Source organism: Rhineura floridana, chromosome 3 (genome assembly GCF_030035675.1).
Source record: "Rhineura floridana isolate rRhiFlo1 chromosome 3, rRhiFlo1.hap2, whole genome shotgun sequence".
NCBI classification, from domain to species: domain Eukaryota; kingdom Metazoa; phylum Chordata; class Lepidosauria; order Squamata; family Rhineuridae; genus Rhineura; species Rhineura floridana.
This window is the reverse complement of record NC_084482.1, coordinates 93982676-94000604: the sequence shown is the minus strand read 5'-3', so window position 1 is coordinate 94000604 and position 17929 is coordinate 93982676. Positions and strand designations below refer to the sequence as shown.

General features: G+C 42.8%; 2 protein-coding genes across 2 annotated transcripts in view; both read left to right on the top strand.

The window, feature by feature from the left end:
• The window catches only part of LOC133378773 (uncharacterized), a 196288-nt gene extending 189279 nt beyond the window's left edge, over nt 1–7009 (top strand). The window contains exons 44-45 of the mRNA XM_061613399.1: nt 1353–1462; nt 6569–7009. Of these exons, the coding sequence (XP_061469383.1) occupies nt 1353–1462; nt 6569–6726 (268 nt within the window). The 3' untranslated portion in view covers nt 6727–7009. The remainder of the gene's footprint in view (nt 1–1352; nt 1463–6568) is intronic.
• A 6975-nt stretch (nt 7010–13984) lies between these two features.
• STK32A (serine/threonine kinase 32A) overlaps nt 13985–17929 on the top strand; it is a 126761-nt gene continuing 122816 nt past the window's right edge. The window contains exon 1 of the mRNA XM_061616936.1: nt 13985–14446. The gene's annotated coding sequence lies outside the window, so the exon portion shown is untranslated. The remainder of the gene's footprint in view (nt 14447–17929) is intronic.

Genomic DNA, 17929 nt, shown 5'->3' with positions numbered 1-17929 from the left:
CTTTTTCTGTGGTGGCCCCCGAACTGTGGAACGATCTCCCAGAGGAGATACGCCTGGCGCCAACGTTACTATCTTTTCGGCGCCAGGTTAATACTTTTCTCTTCACCCAGGCTTTTTAATATGTTTAGTATGCGTTGACATTGTTTTTAACTTTTTAACATTTTAAACTTTTAATCTGTTTTATATTGTTACATGTTTATTGTATTTTTTGATGTTTCTTGTCTTGTGAACCGCCCAGAGATCTTCGGCTATGGGGCGGTCTATAAGTTTAATGAAATAAATAAATAAATAAATAAATAAATAATGCTAATGTGGGTTTTTTTTACTAATGTTGTGGTTGGATAGGGAAGGCTTAAATTTCACTTCTCATGTGCTGCGTTCCTGATGACAGTCCCTTCCACTCCCACAGCTGGTTTTTTCCTTTTTAAAACCCATTGCTAATAATCAGGGGCAGTGCCAGGCATGCCACGGCCCTTGGGCACCAGCCTGCCATTGGCCCCAGCACCCACCCACCAACCCCACCTACCTTTTCCTTGAAGTAAATGTTGGCCATGCTGTATGCACATGCCTGCCACCAACCAAGAAGGCAGCAGAGGCATTAGCCCATTAGGGAAGCCTCAGCTGCCATCTTGGTTGATGGCAGGCATGTGCATACAACACAGCCAGCATTTACTTCAAGGAAAAGGTAGGTGGGGCATGCAGGTGCGCATTGCGGGCCTGCATAGTAGTAGGGGGGTGCCTGGGAGCTCCCTCTCTGCGATCTGTGGCAGGGTTGGGAGCTGATGCTGCCACAGATTGCAGACGACAGTGCTACCCATCCACCCTAAGGAAGGGCCCTCGGCCAGGGCCTGACCTGGCCGCCATCTGGCGCCAACCCTGCTAATCATGTCATTAACATGAGTTGTTAAGCCCTGAGAAACTCATAACCCTTTTTACTGATGAATCTTTTGCTGATGTTATATGTAAATACAAAGGAAAGGAGAGCTTTTATGTGGGGACAAGTTTTTTTTTAATAATAGAACAAGGTAGCTCATAACAATGTGAGACAGCATTCGATTGCATGATAAACATTACCATGAATGACTGTTTTACAATATTTTGCATCTTCATGTTTAAGTACTAAAGCCTTGAAACAGCCAACACACCCAATATGTGTCTTGAGTATTAGATCCAAGTATATGTTGGACTATTTAGTCTTCCAAATGGTAAATATTAGAGAATAGCGATAGGATTAGACTATGCACGTACACCTTCCCAAACTAAACTACTGAGTACCTTAAAGAGCTTGCAGCATAAAGCGAGTTTCTTTTGTCCATGTTTGTTTAGACTTATACGCCCACTTTGTGTTTCAGGACTCTTGTAGATACTGAGCTGTTGTGTCTTCAGATGGAGCCTGGGGTGGGATATTTGATGTCAGCTCCCTGTTCATCTAACGCTTCATGGATCTGCAAAGCCCCATTAGGTGAATCAATTATGTGCACCCAGTTGTGAGTTTTTATGTTCAGCAATATACTGGAGCTTGGGTAAAGGACCCTGAGTTTCTTTCAAATTTCAGTGGCTGTTCCTTTTCTACAACTGATACTGCTTCCACCAGGCTAGCTTCTTGAGTTTGTATTAGGGTGGTAGGCATGTACAAATAGAGGGGTAAATAGTGACAAATGTTCAGTACTGAATATAGTACTGAAATCTCATTTTGACAAGCCATTTCCTTTGTTTAATTATGATTTTCCTTGCAAGTAACTAATATTTGTAAGGCATTCCTAATGGTTAACACTGGTTTCACAATCCATTGTCAACTAAATATGAAGCATCTAAAATTACAATGTAGCTAAAGTTTCAAAGTGGTGATCTCCCTGTATAACTACTGGGTGGCAGTCACTAAGTTCATTGTGTAGGCCATAAAGGAATCAACATTTGTAGGATTCTTTTTTAAAAAATGATGGGTTGTATCTAAGTATCTAACGTATAGCGAGGCTGGGCGGCAGATGCTGGTGGGGAGCTAGGGGCAGGCCATGTCAGAGAAGAGGAACCAGGGAGAGATGCATAATATCTGTCCTGGGCCTGTCCAGAGCCAACAGACAGCTAGGGGTGGCCAGTCTCGATACTCTGACCTTCGATTCCTGCTGTGCAATGTAGCCCAAAAAACATCCCTCATCCACGATATGATTTTGGATGAGGGGGCGGACCTGGCATATTACGGAAACCTGGCTGGATGATGCAGCTGCTCCTATCTTGACTGCCGTGTGCCCGGCTGGGTTTTCGTATGCACAGCAGCCGAGGGTCGGTAGTCGGGGAGGGGGAGTGGCGGTTATTTATCTAAAGTCTTTGGTTTTCACCAAACCTCCTCTCTGTGAGACCAGGGTGGCAGATTGCATGTACTGGAGGTTGGGCCCAAAGGGCAGTTTAGGGATTCTGCTCATGTACCGTCCACCCCGCTGCACGACGGACTCCCTGGCTGAGGTGCTAGAAGTGGTCTCGGATGTACAGGCGCAGTCCCCAAACCTTTTGGTATTGGGGGACTTCAATGTGCATTCGGAGGCCACTCTTACTGGGGCACCTCGGGACTTCTTGGAAACCATGGCTTCCTGGGAGCTGCACCTTATTTCTATGGGGCCCACCCATGTAGCCGGGCATGCACTTGACCTTGTGTTTGTCTCGGGAGAGGAGGGAAGTGGTCTGAAAATTGGGAATACTTCCATCATACCCTTGTCATGGTCAGACCACTATTTGGTGAAGGTAGACTTTTCGATGCCACAAACCCTCCGTGGGGGTGGAGGACCCATTAAGATGGTCCGCCCCAGGCATTTGATGGATCCTGATGGATTCCTGAAAGTGCTTGGGGATTTGGAGCAGGCACACAGCCACACGGCTGATGCCCTGGTGAAAGGTTGGAATACCGCAATCACCGGAGCATTAGACGGGGTGGCTCCGAAACGCCCTCTCCCCCTGAATAGAACTCAGACGGCACCGTGGTTTACCCCACGGTTGTGAATTCTGAGGCGGGAGGTGAGACGGCTAGAGCGCCGGTGGCGGAAGTCTCGCTCTGATGACAATCGAATACATGTTAGAGCTGCGGCGGCAACCTATCATGTGGCAATAAGGGCAGCAAAAAGAGATTTTTATGCTGCCTCTATTGCATCTGCAGAGTGCTGTCCCAGGAGACTGTTCCAAGTGGTCCGGAGCCTGGTCGGTCCAGTTGCTCCGGAACCGATGGAACATGATAAGGTCACCTATGATGAATTTGCAAAGCACTTCACGGAGAAAATCGATCATATCAAAAGTGCTATTCCGTACGCTGTGGATACAGTGAGTGAGCCAGAGATGACCAGTGCTGCTCTGGTGGTGTGGGATAGGTTCCAGCTTCTTCCTTCTGATGAAGTGGACAAGGTGCTTTCAACCTTAAAGCCAACCACCTGCTTACTCGATCCTTGCCCATCATGGCTCATTATGAGCTGTAAAGATAAACTGGGCGAGGGGATCAAGCTGGTGGTAAATGCTTCACTTGAACAGGGAGTAATGCCATCAGCGCTCAAGGAGGCAATAATAAAACCACTCTTAAAGAAGTCCTCCTTGGACCCTCGAGATTTGAATAACTTCTGCCCAGTTTCAAACTTGCCATTCTTAGGCAAGGCAATTGAGTGGGTGGTGGCAAAGCAGTTGCAAGCGCACTTGGAGGAAGCGGATTATCTGGATCCATTTCAATCGGGCTTCAGGCCTGGACATGGGACTGAAACAGCCTTGGTCGCCTTGGTAGATGATATGAGGAGGGCATGGGATAGGGGCGAAGGCACCTTCCTTGTCCTTCTCGATCTCTCAGCGGCTTTTGATACCGTTGACCACGGTATCCTCTTGGACCGCCTGGAGAGGTTAGGCGTGGGAGGCACTGTATTGCAGTGGTTCCGCTCCTTCCTCTCCGGTAGGTACCAAAGAGTAGCATTGGAGGAGGAGGTTTCGGACCCTTGGCCTCTCACTTGCGGGGTGCCACAGGGTTCCATCCTCTCTCCGATGTTGTTTAACATCTATATTAAGCCGCTGGGGGCGATCATCAGGAGATTTGGGCTGCAGTGTCATCAGTATGCGGATGACACGCAGCTCTATCTCTCATTTAAATCTTCACCGAGGCTGGCTGTAGAAACCCTGTCCAAGTGCCTGGAGTCGGTGAGTGGCTGGACGGGGAGGAATAAGCATGGGACCGCAATACCTGGTGGAACGCCTCTCCCAATATGAACCTACCCGTACACTGCGCTCAACATCTAAGGCCCGCCTCCTGGTGCCATCCCATCGAGAAGCCCGGAGGGTTGTGACTAGAACTAGGGCCTTTTCGGTAGTGGCCCCCGAACTGTGGAATAGTCTCCCCGATGAGGTATGCCTGGCGCCAACGCTGCTATCCTTTTGGCGCCAAGTGAAAACCTTTTTATATTCCCAGGCATTTTAAAGTGTATTTTAAATTGTATTTTATAGTGTATTTTATCAGTATTTTCATTATTGTTGTATTTTGACGTTGTTGGTTCTTTGTTATTGTTTGTTTTGATCTTTGATTTTGTTATACTTATTGTATTTATATATTGTGCTTATTTTATCTCTTATGTACACCGCCCAGAGAGCCTTTTTGGCTTAGGGCGGTATATAAATAAAATAAAATAAATAAATAAATAAATAAGCTGAAACTGAATCCAGACAAAACCGAGGTACTGTTTGTGGGAGACAAGGGAAGGTTGGGGGATATAGACCTGGTGCTTAATGGGGTTTGTTTGCCCCTAAAAGACCAGGTCCACAGCCTGGGGGTCATCCTTGATTCCCAGCTGTCCATGGAGGCTCAGGTTTCGGCTGTGAGCCGGGCGGCGCTGAATCAACTCCATCTGATACGGAGTCTGCGCCCCTACCTTTCCAACCATCTGCTCCCACCAGTAGTACATGCGCTGTCACCTCTCGCCTAGACTACTGTAATGCGCTCTATGTGGGGTTACCCTTGAAAACGGTCCGGAAGTTGCAACTGGTAAAGAATGCAGCAGCTCGTCTGATCAAAGGCAGCCACCGGCAGGATCATATCACTCCAGTGTTAAAGGAGTTGCACTGGATACCGGTTGCTTACCGAGCCCAATTCAAGGTGTTGGTTTTAACCTTTAAATCCCTATACGGTTTTGGACCAGTCTATCTGAAGGAGAGCCTCCAGCATCGGCAGGGATGCCGCTCAACAAGATCAGCCTCAGAAGACCTTCTCTCGATCCCACCAGTTAGAACAGCTAGGCTGGTGAGGACCAGAGGGAGGGCCTTTTCAATAGTGGCCCCCACCCTATGGAATTCTCTCCCAAATGATCTCCGCCATGCCCCTTCTATGATGAGCTTCCGCCGCAAGTACCCTGCTGCAGATTGCGGAATGGGAAGCGCTACTCTCCCACCCTAACAACTGGCCCTTCAGGGGCCCCTGTGGGCCACGGGGCCCTCAGTCAGGGCCCCATCTGGCTGCCCTTTGGCTCCAGCCCTGGTTGCATCCAATGTAGCACACCAAGAACATTCCATAATCATAAAGACATTTGCATGCACAATGGAGCATTTCCCCCCTCTCCTCTGCGTACCTTCAAATCTGTTCTGTGGATTCCCCCCACCCTAGAGCAAATTTGGGGAGAGCACATGGTGCATGCAGCAGGAAGGGGAAGGGATAAGATGGTCTTTTGGGTATTCTGGTCCCAAGCTGTATAGGGCTTTGTACACCAAAACTAGAACTTTGAACTTGGCCCGGTATCAGATGAGCAGCCAGCACAATTCTTTCAGCAGCGGGGTGACATATTGCCGATACCCTGCCCAGTGAGCAGTCTCGCCACCGCATTTTGTTTGCATCAGCTGCAGTTTCTGGACTAACCTCAAGGTCAGCCCCACATAGAGCGCATTACAGTAATCCAGCCTGGAGGTTACCAGTGGGTGGACAACAGTGGTCAGACTATCCTGGCCCACAAACGGCAGGAGCTGTCTTACCAGCTGAAGCTGGTAAAAGGCACTCCTAGCCACTGAGGTCACCTGGCCCTCTAGTGACAAAGATGGATCTAGGAGCACCTTCAGACTACTGACCTGCTGTTTTAGAGGGGCCCCATCCAAAGCAGGCAACTGTGCTCCTTCTGGGAGGAAGAGCAGAATATAAATAAGTAAGTAAGTATGTATGTTCTTTGGAGATCCTTGCTGGTAAGTGAGAATGGCAAAAATTGTTTCCTAAAAAGAAAATGCTGCAAGGTACTATAGGGTTACTTTCCTTACAGGATTACAACCAAGAGTAGTTTAAAAGTGTTGAATATAGACTTTTGAAGACTACAGGGAATTGCCCATAAACAATATTCTCAAAGCCAAGCAGATGTAACCTGTTGGCAATCTGAATGGGAGGCCACTAGAAACCCCATGTAAGAGCAGGTTATACATACAATAAATACATTTCTAAAAATATTAAAAGATTTCTGTAGGCTTCGTTCCTGATTAGCAGTATTTCAATCAATGGAATTGGAGGGACTTGGGCATTGGTGTCAGGCCATATTCTGCAATATAATGTTTGCTTATCTTTTCTCTTTACTTGTTTTCACAGCTTCTGAGCCAGTGGATTGTCCAGATAAGTGGTGGTTGTCATTGGCGTCATCCCTTTTAGGTACCACTGCTGTACTGGTGGTGACTGTGATTCTTACATTTAAATATGGCTTCTGGGCTTCACAAGTAGTGAATGAAGCAAAAATGCAAACACCTTAGTCAGATGCCAGACATATAGTTCTGTGAACACACATACAGTCCTTCACATGAAGAAAGAGCAAACACTATTGAATACTGTTGGCAGCCTAAGAAGCAAACCCCTTGAGTTCTTGTTGCCTTGTTCTTAAACATTTGTGATCTAGAGAGGTGGGTGCATGAGTAAGAAGATTTTTGAAGCTGAAAAAGTATGTGTAATAGGCAAAGTTTGAAAAAGGGAACTGAGAATTTGTTCGTCTTCACAAAGCGTTCAGAAACATGAAAATATCATATGATAGATGCTGCTGCAATGGTTCAGAAGCAACAGCTACCTGCTTCCAGAGTTTCACAAAGCAGGAGTGTATTTAATAATAAAGAGTGCTTGAACATATGTCCTTATACTGTTTTGCAGTCACCAAGAAATCTCCCTCAAGTGCATGTTCCTGTTTGTTGAATTTTTAAATAAACTTGAGGAAAAAATGCTTCTATCCTGTAGTAGATAGTTTGTAGATAATGAACCCTCACAAGCTGGTTCTCTTTCCTTGAACCTTTTAGTTATCCAGGTTAACCTTTCAGTTATCCTTTTAGTTATTGGTACCCTATCCACTTCATAACTTCATCAGGAGACTCCTATTTCTGTATCCCTTTTAGTGTTCTAAATTCCTATTATTCCAAAACTTTGGAATTATTCTACAATATTCTAGACCTCCCATCATCCCTGACCATGTAGTTTAGTAACATCTGGAGAGCCAAAAGTTCCCCACGCCTGACCTAAGTCATTTGGATAAATGATGATGTACTGTACTACACTTTCAGTTTTGACTATGCAGGAAAGAGAAAGCTTTAAGATTTAGTAGAAATAACTAAACTGATAGTCAGTAGAGATGGGTGAATTTGGAGGAAGTTTTTTCTTGTTCTTGACTAAGTTACTTTTTGAAAAAGAATGTTTATGTGCATGTTTTGGAGATTTTGTAATCAGTCTTGAGAGGAGGGTAGTAAATGCAAATTAGTGAATGCATATATTTTGCAGACTAATTACGCTGTATTATGCTATGTGTGATTACAATATGGGTGCCAAATAACTATTTGATTATGAATGATGACACAAAACTGTATTTACTATGGGTTGTATCTGATGAAGTCATCTCTTTAGCACAAGGACATCTGTCTGCAAAATAGGACTCCTCTCTTCTCCCCACCCCCACACCTCAAATCTGATCTGGAGAGTTGAGGGAAACCCAGGACAGATTTGAAAGGGGTGTATGTGCTGTGGAGAGAGGAAGTCCCCTTGCGCAGGTGGAAGTCCTTGCACTAATGGGATGGCTTTGTTGGATAAAACACTAAATCTGAAGAATTCTCTGTTATCAATGCCCACTATTTACGCAGCATAAACAATATAAGGTGGAAACATTTTAACAGAGAATTATGTTTTGAAAGTGAGCAATAATAAAAGTAGATTTTAATAAGACAAGAGAGTGATGTGTAGACCCACTCAGTTCAAGTCAACAAAGATTTCAGTAGGCTAATTTTCCAGTTGTTTGCCAAGAATTCAACCAACAATCTGGCTTGCATATTGGGGTCTGGATTGTCTACTGACAGGTAAATCAAGACAGATCTGCCTCATAAAGTTTGATGATATAAGACTGGTGAAAGGGAAAATTTTTCATGTTTTTTAAAAGACAGGAATTGGGAACCTATGGCCCTCCCAGTATTGTTGGACTCCAGCTCCCATCATCCCTGATCACTGGACGAATTGGCTGGGGCTGATGGGGACTGTAGTCTAACAACAGCTTGCCGATCTTTGCATTATAGTATAATAATCTAATGGCATTTAAACGGAAAAAATAATGAAATTTAAAAGTGCTTGTGGGTGGATTGTCCTGTTGCCTCCCTCATCTTTGAGTAGACTCACTTGTCGCAGTAATATTATATGAAGAAGCACTACTGGAGCAACCAATATATTTCATGCAGTGACTGATAAAACAAAAGCTTGTAGGAGAAACCTAATGACAGGCAGTTGATGCTTCTTTTGTATGCCATACTGCTTTATACCCATTAGAGGGCACCAAACATTTCCAGAAAAATAATTGAACGTCTCTGTTCTATAGAATTTTAATAAGCAAACTGCATTGTGATGTTTACCTCACAACAGCTATGTGAGAAAAGTTACTATTCACATGTTATAGATGGGTAGTTTACACTAGAAGTGCATGGCCAACAGTCATATGAATTTTGATTGTCCAGGTAGAAATGCGTCTTTCTAATAACTGAATCACACTGGCTATCACTGAATTAATATTTTGTACTAGACTCTAAGCCTGAAAATTTATGCACAGTTACCTGGGAGTAAAACCCATTGAACACAGCAGAACTTATATCCAAGTAAACATTCGTATGATTAGATTGCAAGGCTGGCTCATCACAAGGCCTAAAGAGATAGGATGCTCAATGTGTTACATTTTGGGCTTTTAAAAAATATTATTTTATTGTATACTTTACTGCTACCACCAGACATGGGTATGTGTCAGGACCATAGCTTGAGGAAAGATTTTTTTAATCCCTCCCTCCTGGAGTGTAGCCCCAGTGGAAAATCTTGAAGCTGCTGCTACCTGGCCCTGGGGGTGGGGGCAGAGGGGGCTCCCACCGGTAGTATTAGCCTGGGAGAGGAATTTTTGTTAAAACAAAAGAGTTACTTTAACTGATACGTTTAGTATCACATCTGGATTGACCATCATTGCCTGAATTATTGGGTGAGGGGAAGGTAGGGTGGGCCTTAATGGAAATGTCATGCTCTAGTCCCTGACTCCTAATTTTAGCCCAATCATACTCACCCTTGTAGACTTCTGAAAACTTCAGCAAAGAGGAACATCACAAAAGGTAGGTAGGGGGGCCGCACACAGAAACACAATATCTGAGCACTTGCTCAACTGTCATCTCTACCTCTGAAAGAGAGCCAACGCTAACTCAATCTTTGTCTTCTCCATCTACGGTAGCTGCTATGCCTTTGCAAAGGAAAAATTGCCAGTGAGCTGGTGGGAGAAAGAAAAGACAACGGTGATTGCCATTACTGCTGCCTGCCGTTATGCTCTCATTGGGTACTGGAAGTTTGCCTGGAGGAAGCATAGGGTTTGCCTCCTTTCATCCTCCACCCTGGCTTAATTGGGTGAAATTCAGTTCCAACACAATCGCCCATGGCTTTTCTTCCCCTAACAAGCTTTCTGCCCTTTTACTAAGAATTTGATCAGGTGTGTGTATTTTTATTTATTTATTTATTTATTATTTTATTTATATCCTGCCCTTCCTCCCAGCAGGAGCCCAGGGCCACAATATAAGTGCTGCATTGACAGGACAGGTTGAACATGGGCAGAATTTTCCCTTCTGCAACTCCTAAGGGGAGCAACCTGTCTCAGATTGTGGACTTGGAAAAAGTCTGCCTGCATGATGTCTTGACCCGTAATATACCAGTTCCTATTCCCTGCCTACTTCCTACAAGATATTCTTTCTGTCTGATTCAACTGTGTAAAGCAGCAGCAGAACTATAACCCTGTGTCTGTTGCTGGGGTAAACTTTATAAATCTAGCAGTCAGGTCATAATGTCCCATGCTACTGAAAATGCCCCCTTCTCCAAATCTAAGGACAAACAGACCAATATTTCATTCTATGTGTGGCTCTTTACTGCAATAGCTGACCTCTTGGTTATAGTAAATTTCATGCCCTTAGTTTTGCCTTAAGTGCAAACTAGTCCAACTTTTAGACTTTACTAATAATCACAGCAAAGAGTCTTGTGACACTTGAAAGTCTATCACATTTGTCATGGCATAAGCATTCATAGACTTGAATCTGCTTCATCAGATGCATCTGATGAGGTGGACTCTAATCCATGAAGGTTTACAGCATAATACATTGGTGATCACAAGACTGTTTGTTGGGTTTGCTACAATAGACCAACATGGCTTTGGACACATAATGAGAAGACATGATTCACTAGAAAAGACAATAATGCTGGGAAAAACAGAAGGGAGTCGAAAAAGAGGAAGGCCAAACAAGAGATGGATAGATTCCATAAAGGAAGCCACAGGCCTGAACTTACAAGATCTGGGCAGCTGGATCTCACTCTTGTTCTAAGGTATTCCAGGTGATGTACATCATTTTGCCACTACATTTTATCCTCACCATAACCCTGTGAGAAAGAGTAGCTGCAGGGACAGTGACCCTTGCTATGAATGCCTATGCAAAAAGTTCTATGCCACCCAACAGATGTTTCCCCTCTTCCCATCCCCAACACTTGAATTGGTCAGTTGGAAGTTTTTTTATTCTGTTGAACTAATGTGGCTACTGAAACACCGACACCCCTCCCCAAGATTGTCATATTAGAAGGGCCAGCGTTTGCAAATGTGGGGCCCCATTGGGAACCTTATGGCTGGGCCCTAAAAGTGATTGTGCTGGACAGAAAAAGGACAATGTTCTGGTATAATAATGTGAGTTTAAATGAAAAATTAAGATGGTCCATTTTTATCATTTTTTAAAATGTACTTTTATTCAACTTTTTGTAAAACATTATTTATTTATTTAAAAGATTAAAACAAATCAAAGCTAATTACATTTTTCTCACTTTTTGATCAGCAAAATCTTATCTATATTCTATGCTTCTTTCACTGACTGATTACAACAAAATGAACAATTTAGAGCAGCTCAACCATCGAAATTTGTTATTATATGGTGATTTTGATCTGAGAGTTCTCTTCTATTACTTCTTTGCTTCACGTGTACATAATACAATTTACCACGATTATGTGCAGACCAGAGAATGGTGGGCGCCAATTTCTGCAAAGCAGCAGAAACTGAAACAATGACATGCGAGCGGGAAGAGATAGCAATTTTTCCTGTTTATCTGGCGTCCCTCTCTACCTACCCCTGTCCCTAGAAAGCGAGCAATGTCTAGGAAGTCGCAAGATAATATCATGCTGCTTGCCAGCCTCCTCGCTGCGCTCATGAGCACATTTGTGAGAGCTCGTGTGGGCACAGGCTTCTACTTGGCAGATTTAGAGAAACAGAAAAACAGCGCTGCCGCTCGAGGGTTAAAAAAGGCACAATTCCCCCCCACGCACGCCCCCCCCAAGTGCAGGGCCCGATTGGACCCAATCGGTCCAATTGGTATTTTGCCAGCCCTGCATATTAGATTCATAGGATAGGGAGCAGTAACTTGACTTCCTCTGCTTCGAGTCATATGGGGAATACTGGGAGATATTTAGGACTATCTAAAAAGGAAGATTTTCCATCCTATTTTCCTGTCTTTCTTCAGAAAAGCCCTTCATTCATAGATAAGGGTTGTCTCAGGGTGTACAGGCTTCCCTAAATTAACACAAGTACATAACACAGCAGTTCTGTCAATTTCAATGTACTGTAACTGTGTTCTTTCTGCAAATGGGTATCCTGAGAGAGAGAGAGAGGTGTTGTGAGTAGAATTTCACTTTGTACATTGGCTGTTTGGCTAGAGCTACTGATAGTATTAATTATAGGAAAGTAACTCAATTTTTTCCCAGTCTTTAATACTGTCTAATGAGTGGTAGTGGGTTTTTTTTTAATCCTTTCTCCTCTTTTCAGGATATCTACAAATACAAAGGTAAGACCTATTTCTACCATCTGTCTTGTTAAAATTATACCTACAAGGTAACCATTGAAATATAAAACCTATATGATGGCAGATATATATTTTAACTTTCTAAAAAGACATTTCACAAAGAATGTTTGTTGCTTAATGGAGTACCATCAATTTGCATGATTTATAAAATGTAAATGTTGTAAAACAGCACAAATTTATGATACTTTATTTCTGTATTAAAGTATAATTTTATGCTTTCAACCTTTCAATAATTTATAATAATTTAATTATCTGGATTTTAACTAATGAATTAAATGTAAATAAATTTACATATTGTAAAATCTCAGTTAAAATGTCTCCAAGGACAGCACGTAAGTGTGCGATAACTTGCAGTTTAACAAACATACTGTCATTATATAGGTAGTCACTAGGTGGCACTGGACGTGGTTAAACCTGGATGGAGTGAGAAATTTCCTGCATCTGTACTGTTCTTGTTGGAGAGAAACAATGGAGAGAGCCAATGCTTGGCTTCCTGATTATTGTGTCTTCTAAGCATGTACTATATGCTTGTCCAGACCTATGAATATGATAAAAACCACTGTTTGGGGGCTTACCAAATTAGTGGACATATGACTACACCCAAGCCACCAGGCTTAAAAGACATATTGATGTTGATTGTTGTGAGTCAAAACAAAGGCACTGTCAGCTTAAGTTGCAACTAGTTCTTCATATAGAAATGAAGATCTTAGTGGTTTACACATAAAACTATGTGTAAAAGATTCTTCAGTCTTTTGATGTAAACTGAAGAAAATACCATGTTTTGGGGTTTACCCCCATGAAATTTAGTACAGGAGAGCAAATGCATTATTTGCTGCTTATATGATTTATGTGCTTTTATCCCATATCTTGACTAGTCTCCAGCCCCATCAATTAATCAGTGAATAAATTTAATCCGTGACTAATGCTTTAAGTTAACTGCACCAATGAATCAATTTAACAGTGCAGTTTACAGTGGTAAAGTAGGCGTGATAACGGTACCACTGTATCCCCTAAAAGTACTTCCAAAGACCATGCAGTCCACCACCTCTCAGCCCTCCTAAACCATCCTCAGTTTCAACATTTCAGGTGCTAAGATGAGAAAGGCTTGACAAACTCTGACCCTACTATATTTTGGAAAAGCAATTGTGTGGTAAATAACGATCTAAGTGGCCCATGTCTTGCATCTCTGAGAAACCTGAACAACAGATGTCTTATGCAGACTTTAATTTCGCGGATCACGCTCCCTAGGCAGGCACATACTTTTTATTTTTAAGCTCAGAGACCATTTCATGAAACACGAGCCCTACTTGTGGGCTTAAAGGCATTTCTGGATCCAGGCCAAAAGCGCTAGTTTGCCGGATCAAAGTCAATGCAGATATTTGGGGGTGGAGAGTGGATTCATGTTCAATGGTCCTGAATCTCTTTGCAATGGAAAGCCAGCAATAGTCTTTGCGGCATCATTTGCATTATCTTCTGGCCGTTTCATTGGGGGAGGGCGGGATTTCTTGCATGCAATTAAAAGGATCAAAAAGGGCTGCCCTCCTCCCGGACATGGTGAACACCTTCTTAATGGATCTCTAAAACTGCTGCTCTGCATAAAGCCTTTAAGCGACACGGTGTGTCAGGAGGACCAGCCAGCGTGCTTCTGATTCGCCTGCAGTTGGAGAAACGTTGCCAACTCGATCGGCGTTAGCTACAGTTGCAGTGGCTCACCGCAAAATATCGCTCTGAATATCCCCTCCCGTTTGTTCCGCGCTCCATCCGACTTTTATCTCCTGTTCTCCGTGAGCATTTATGCGCGTCTTTGCAATCATTGATGTTGTCTGGTTTATTTCACCTCCTCCCCCGTTGTGACGACTGCAGGCTCCTCCCGCAATCTGCAAAAGGGAAACTTCTCTGCAATAGTGGCTCGAGCTCTTCTCCCAAGTGTCCTTGCCTCCAGCCGAGATTCTGCAAAAGGGATCCTGACAGACGAAACCGCACAAAGTGCAAATCCGCACCGGCGCGCTTGCAACTCCTGATTTCTCTCGCTCTTCAGGTTCAGGTTGTTGCTGTTGATGCTGGCTACTGTGTTTTTGGTCTGTCTGCCCGCCTTAAAACAAGGTAAGAAAGATGGATTTTGTTTTTGTTGAACCCTCTAAGAGGCTTCCAACTAGTTAGCAGTGCCGCCCTCTCACTTATTGGTCTATCCACGGATTTTGGCGCTCTTTTCTAGTCTGTTGGCTTGTGGAGAAGTTCACTGTTTCCTCGTGGTTAGTAACTTTTAAGATTTTTTTAAGTGTTTCTATTATTTATTTATTTATTTGTTCCATTTATATCCCGCCCTTCCTCCCAGTAGGAGCCCAGGGTGGCAAACAAACCACTAAAGTGTGTTTGTTTGCCGCCCTGGGCTCCTGCTGGGAGGAAGGGCGGGATATAAATGGAATAAATAAATAAATAAAACTTCGAATGTTTATGCATCCCAAGCAAAAACTCCAGCTGCAGAAGGATAAACGTTTGGAGCTTGAAAGGTGCCATTGCATGCACTGAAAGAGTAACTATGGATCCAGCTAACCAAATATGACAACTAACCGAACCCCGTGTTCGTGGGCGCATTTGCGGGGGCATCACAATCAAATAGTGTAGGAGTGCTATGGATCAGCATGGGCTGAAATTCAGGGGCTTATGTGAATGATTATCCTGTATAGTGTCCAAATCAGGAAAGTTATTGGGCTTTTTTAATGACCAAGTTTCTTCTTAAACCACAGCAGTTAGATCTGTATCTTCCTACCTTTTTTTTTTAAAGTACTTATTTTAGGTAGAATTGCAACTCACTTTATTCAAAATAACAATTTAATTCTTTCGTATCCAGCATGTTTAGCATGAACCTATCTATAGATGACTAGTTTGTATTTCTTAGTTTTTTCACTTTTAGCAGATCAGTAACTTTTTTTAATAAAAGAAAAGTGACGTATAGGTTATATTTCGACATCTTGGTGTTCTTAGGGTCTCAGCAAGGCTGCAGTCTCTAAAATATATGCTGGTCAAATCAATCATTTTGTATTAGCCACATGCTAAGTCCCCTTCCCCTCTCTCTTTCTCCCAGTTATTACTCCATTTGTGGTTCCATTAATGGAGCGATGAGTTTTGTGATCAATAAAGGGATAGAGCATTAAAAAGCTGGAACCCTGGGGAGATGTGCAGTGATTGATTAATAAGTTTACCAATGTTTGGAAATGTAATACAGGCCATACATAACAAAGTTCACAAGGGCTTATGGTTTCTTATCTCTTGGCTATCTAACAGTGAAAATGTATGTTTGTGTGGAATTAAAATCAGTATGGGTGATATCCAGCATGAATCATAACTAGAGTAGACCCATTGAAATGAGTGGATTTAAGCTACTTAAGGTAATTGATTTCAGTGGGTCTCTTCTGTATATGACTCAGAAGGATATCACCCTATGAGGTTTTTCAAAACCGTACCACTTCAGTCATGAAATCTTAGTATTTTTTCACACATCCATAAAAAATTGTTCATAGGAATAAATGAGAAAAGACTTTGATCTCTGGAGATTATGTAGCAGGTTATTTCAATTACAATTTATACAATAGAACAAATCAATACTGTAACTTTGAAAGACTGAGGCTGCAATCCAATGCACACTTACATGGGAATAAGTCCCATTGAATCTTCTGAGTAGGTATGTATTGATTGGTATGTATTGATTGCACTGGCTGGCTAAATCGTGGACCCATTTACCTAGGAGTAAATCCTACTGAACACGCTGGGACTTCTGAGAAAACTTGTTTAGGGTCATGCTGTTAAACTGCATTAATTGGGAGTATTGGGAGTATGGTGAGCACAAATACTTAAATTGGAGTCATAAGTAACAGAGGTTTTTAATAACATCTATATCAGTGTCACTAAGTATCCTTGAAACTATTCAAACTTAGCAAAAAAAAATCCAACTAATTTTTTTAAAGGCAAGACCTGAATCCCTTCTGAGATTTCTGTGTCAGTGGTCTGCCACCATGGACATCAATAATGCCTTTATGCTTCTATTTAACAAGTGCACATAAATGATATGGCAACTGACTTTTATAGCTGCTTATGAGGAGACATAGTTTTAGTATCTTGGTTTATGGATGATATCACTGCATCTTGTCATGCATGCTATGCTTTCCCCTTTCAGCAGGTCAGGAGAAAGAGTAATCTTTACTGTAGCCTTTTCACTGCAGCAGCAAAGCATTGTTCTTCCAATTCTTCCTTCATTAGGAGCAAGATTTTTGTTTTTTAAAAATAAATGATCATATGGCTTTGTTCAAGGTGTTTACTTCTTAGCTGTCTTTAAAAAAATAAAATAAAATATGGTTCCTAAATCAGGTATTCAATTAGCGGGTTGGGTTGTTTTTAGCCATTTCAATAAAGCAAGCTTTATTGGGAAGGACCATAGCTCAGTAGCAAAGCACATTTTTGCATGCAAAAGGCCCCAGTTTCAATCCATGGCATCTCCAGCTACAGCTGGGAATGCCTCCTGTTTGAAACCCTTAAGAGCTGCTGCTAGTCAGTGTTGACAACGCTGAACTAGATTGACCAATGGTCTCACAAACAAGGCAGTTTGCTGTGCTCTTTTCCTAGCACAGATGCATTTCTATTACAGAGAGCTTCATTATGGCAGTACTTAATAAGGCATTTGTAATATGCTTTGGAGAGACAACTCAGTAGTGACCAAAGCTGTTGTATATCAAGTCAAAGTATTTATCCATCGAGCCCTATATTGCCTACCCTGTCTGGTAGCAGCTATGCAGTGTGTTGGGAGAGATCTTTCCTATCACCTGCTACCTGACCTTTTAAACTAAAGATCCTGGGAGTTGAATTGGAGATGTCGGGAGCTTCTGCATGCAAAGAATGTGCTCTAGCACTGAACTAGGGAGCCTCTTTTAAGGGAGGGCTCAGCTCTGCCCTCTGTAAGTTTGGGCCCTCTGCAAATGTTGTAATGGTGGTGGTACTTTTGTTTTATTACTTGATCAGTAGTTGAGTGAGTGTTTTATGCTGCAATAATCTTTACTCCAACCAAGCAGTGTTTTAAAAGATGTTTTAGGGAATTACTCCAGCAGTCTGTGTTTCACTCTTAGTTCGCACAGTATGTTTTCTTCTGCACACAAGCTGCCCTGACTGTTGCTGGGTCCACTTTTGTATGTGTGAACCGGGAGATCGGAGGCTGGCAGGAAGAACAAAACAGAGAAAAGAACATGTCACTAGTGATCTTGTAAATGGCCCTGGACCCCCTATCTATAACTGTCAATATGTGGCAGGTAATGGTCAGCCTGAGCTGTGAATGAACGATATGGGGGCACTTAATGCTGTGACTTTGTGAAAGCTGTGTGGGTGTGATCCTGATCTGTGCCTGGGTAGATAGCTACAGAAAGCCAATGAAAGTTGCTTTGAGCCTCCTAAAGGCAGAGTTGACTATAAGTATGATCAGTAATGTACGAAAATGTGGGTTGTGATGGAAATTCTGATTCGTTGACTGTATTCTCATGCCCTATGGCTCACCAGAACCACATGAACGTATGGACTCCCAGACAGGAGTTCATGGGCTCA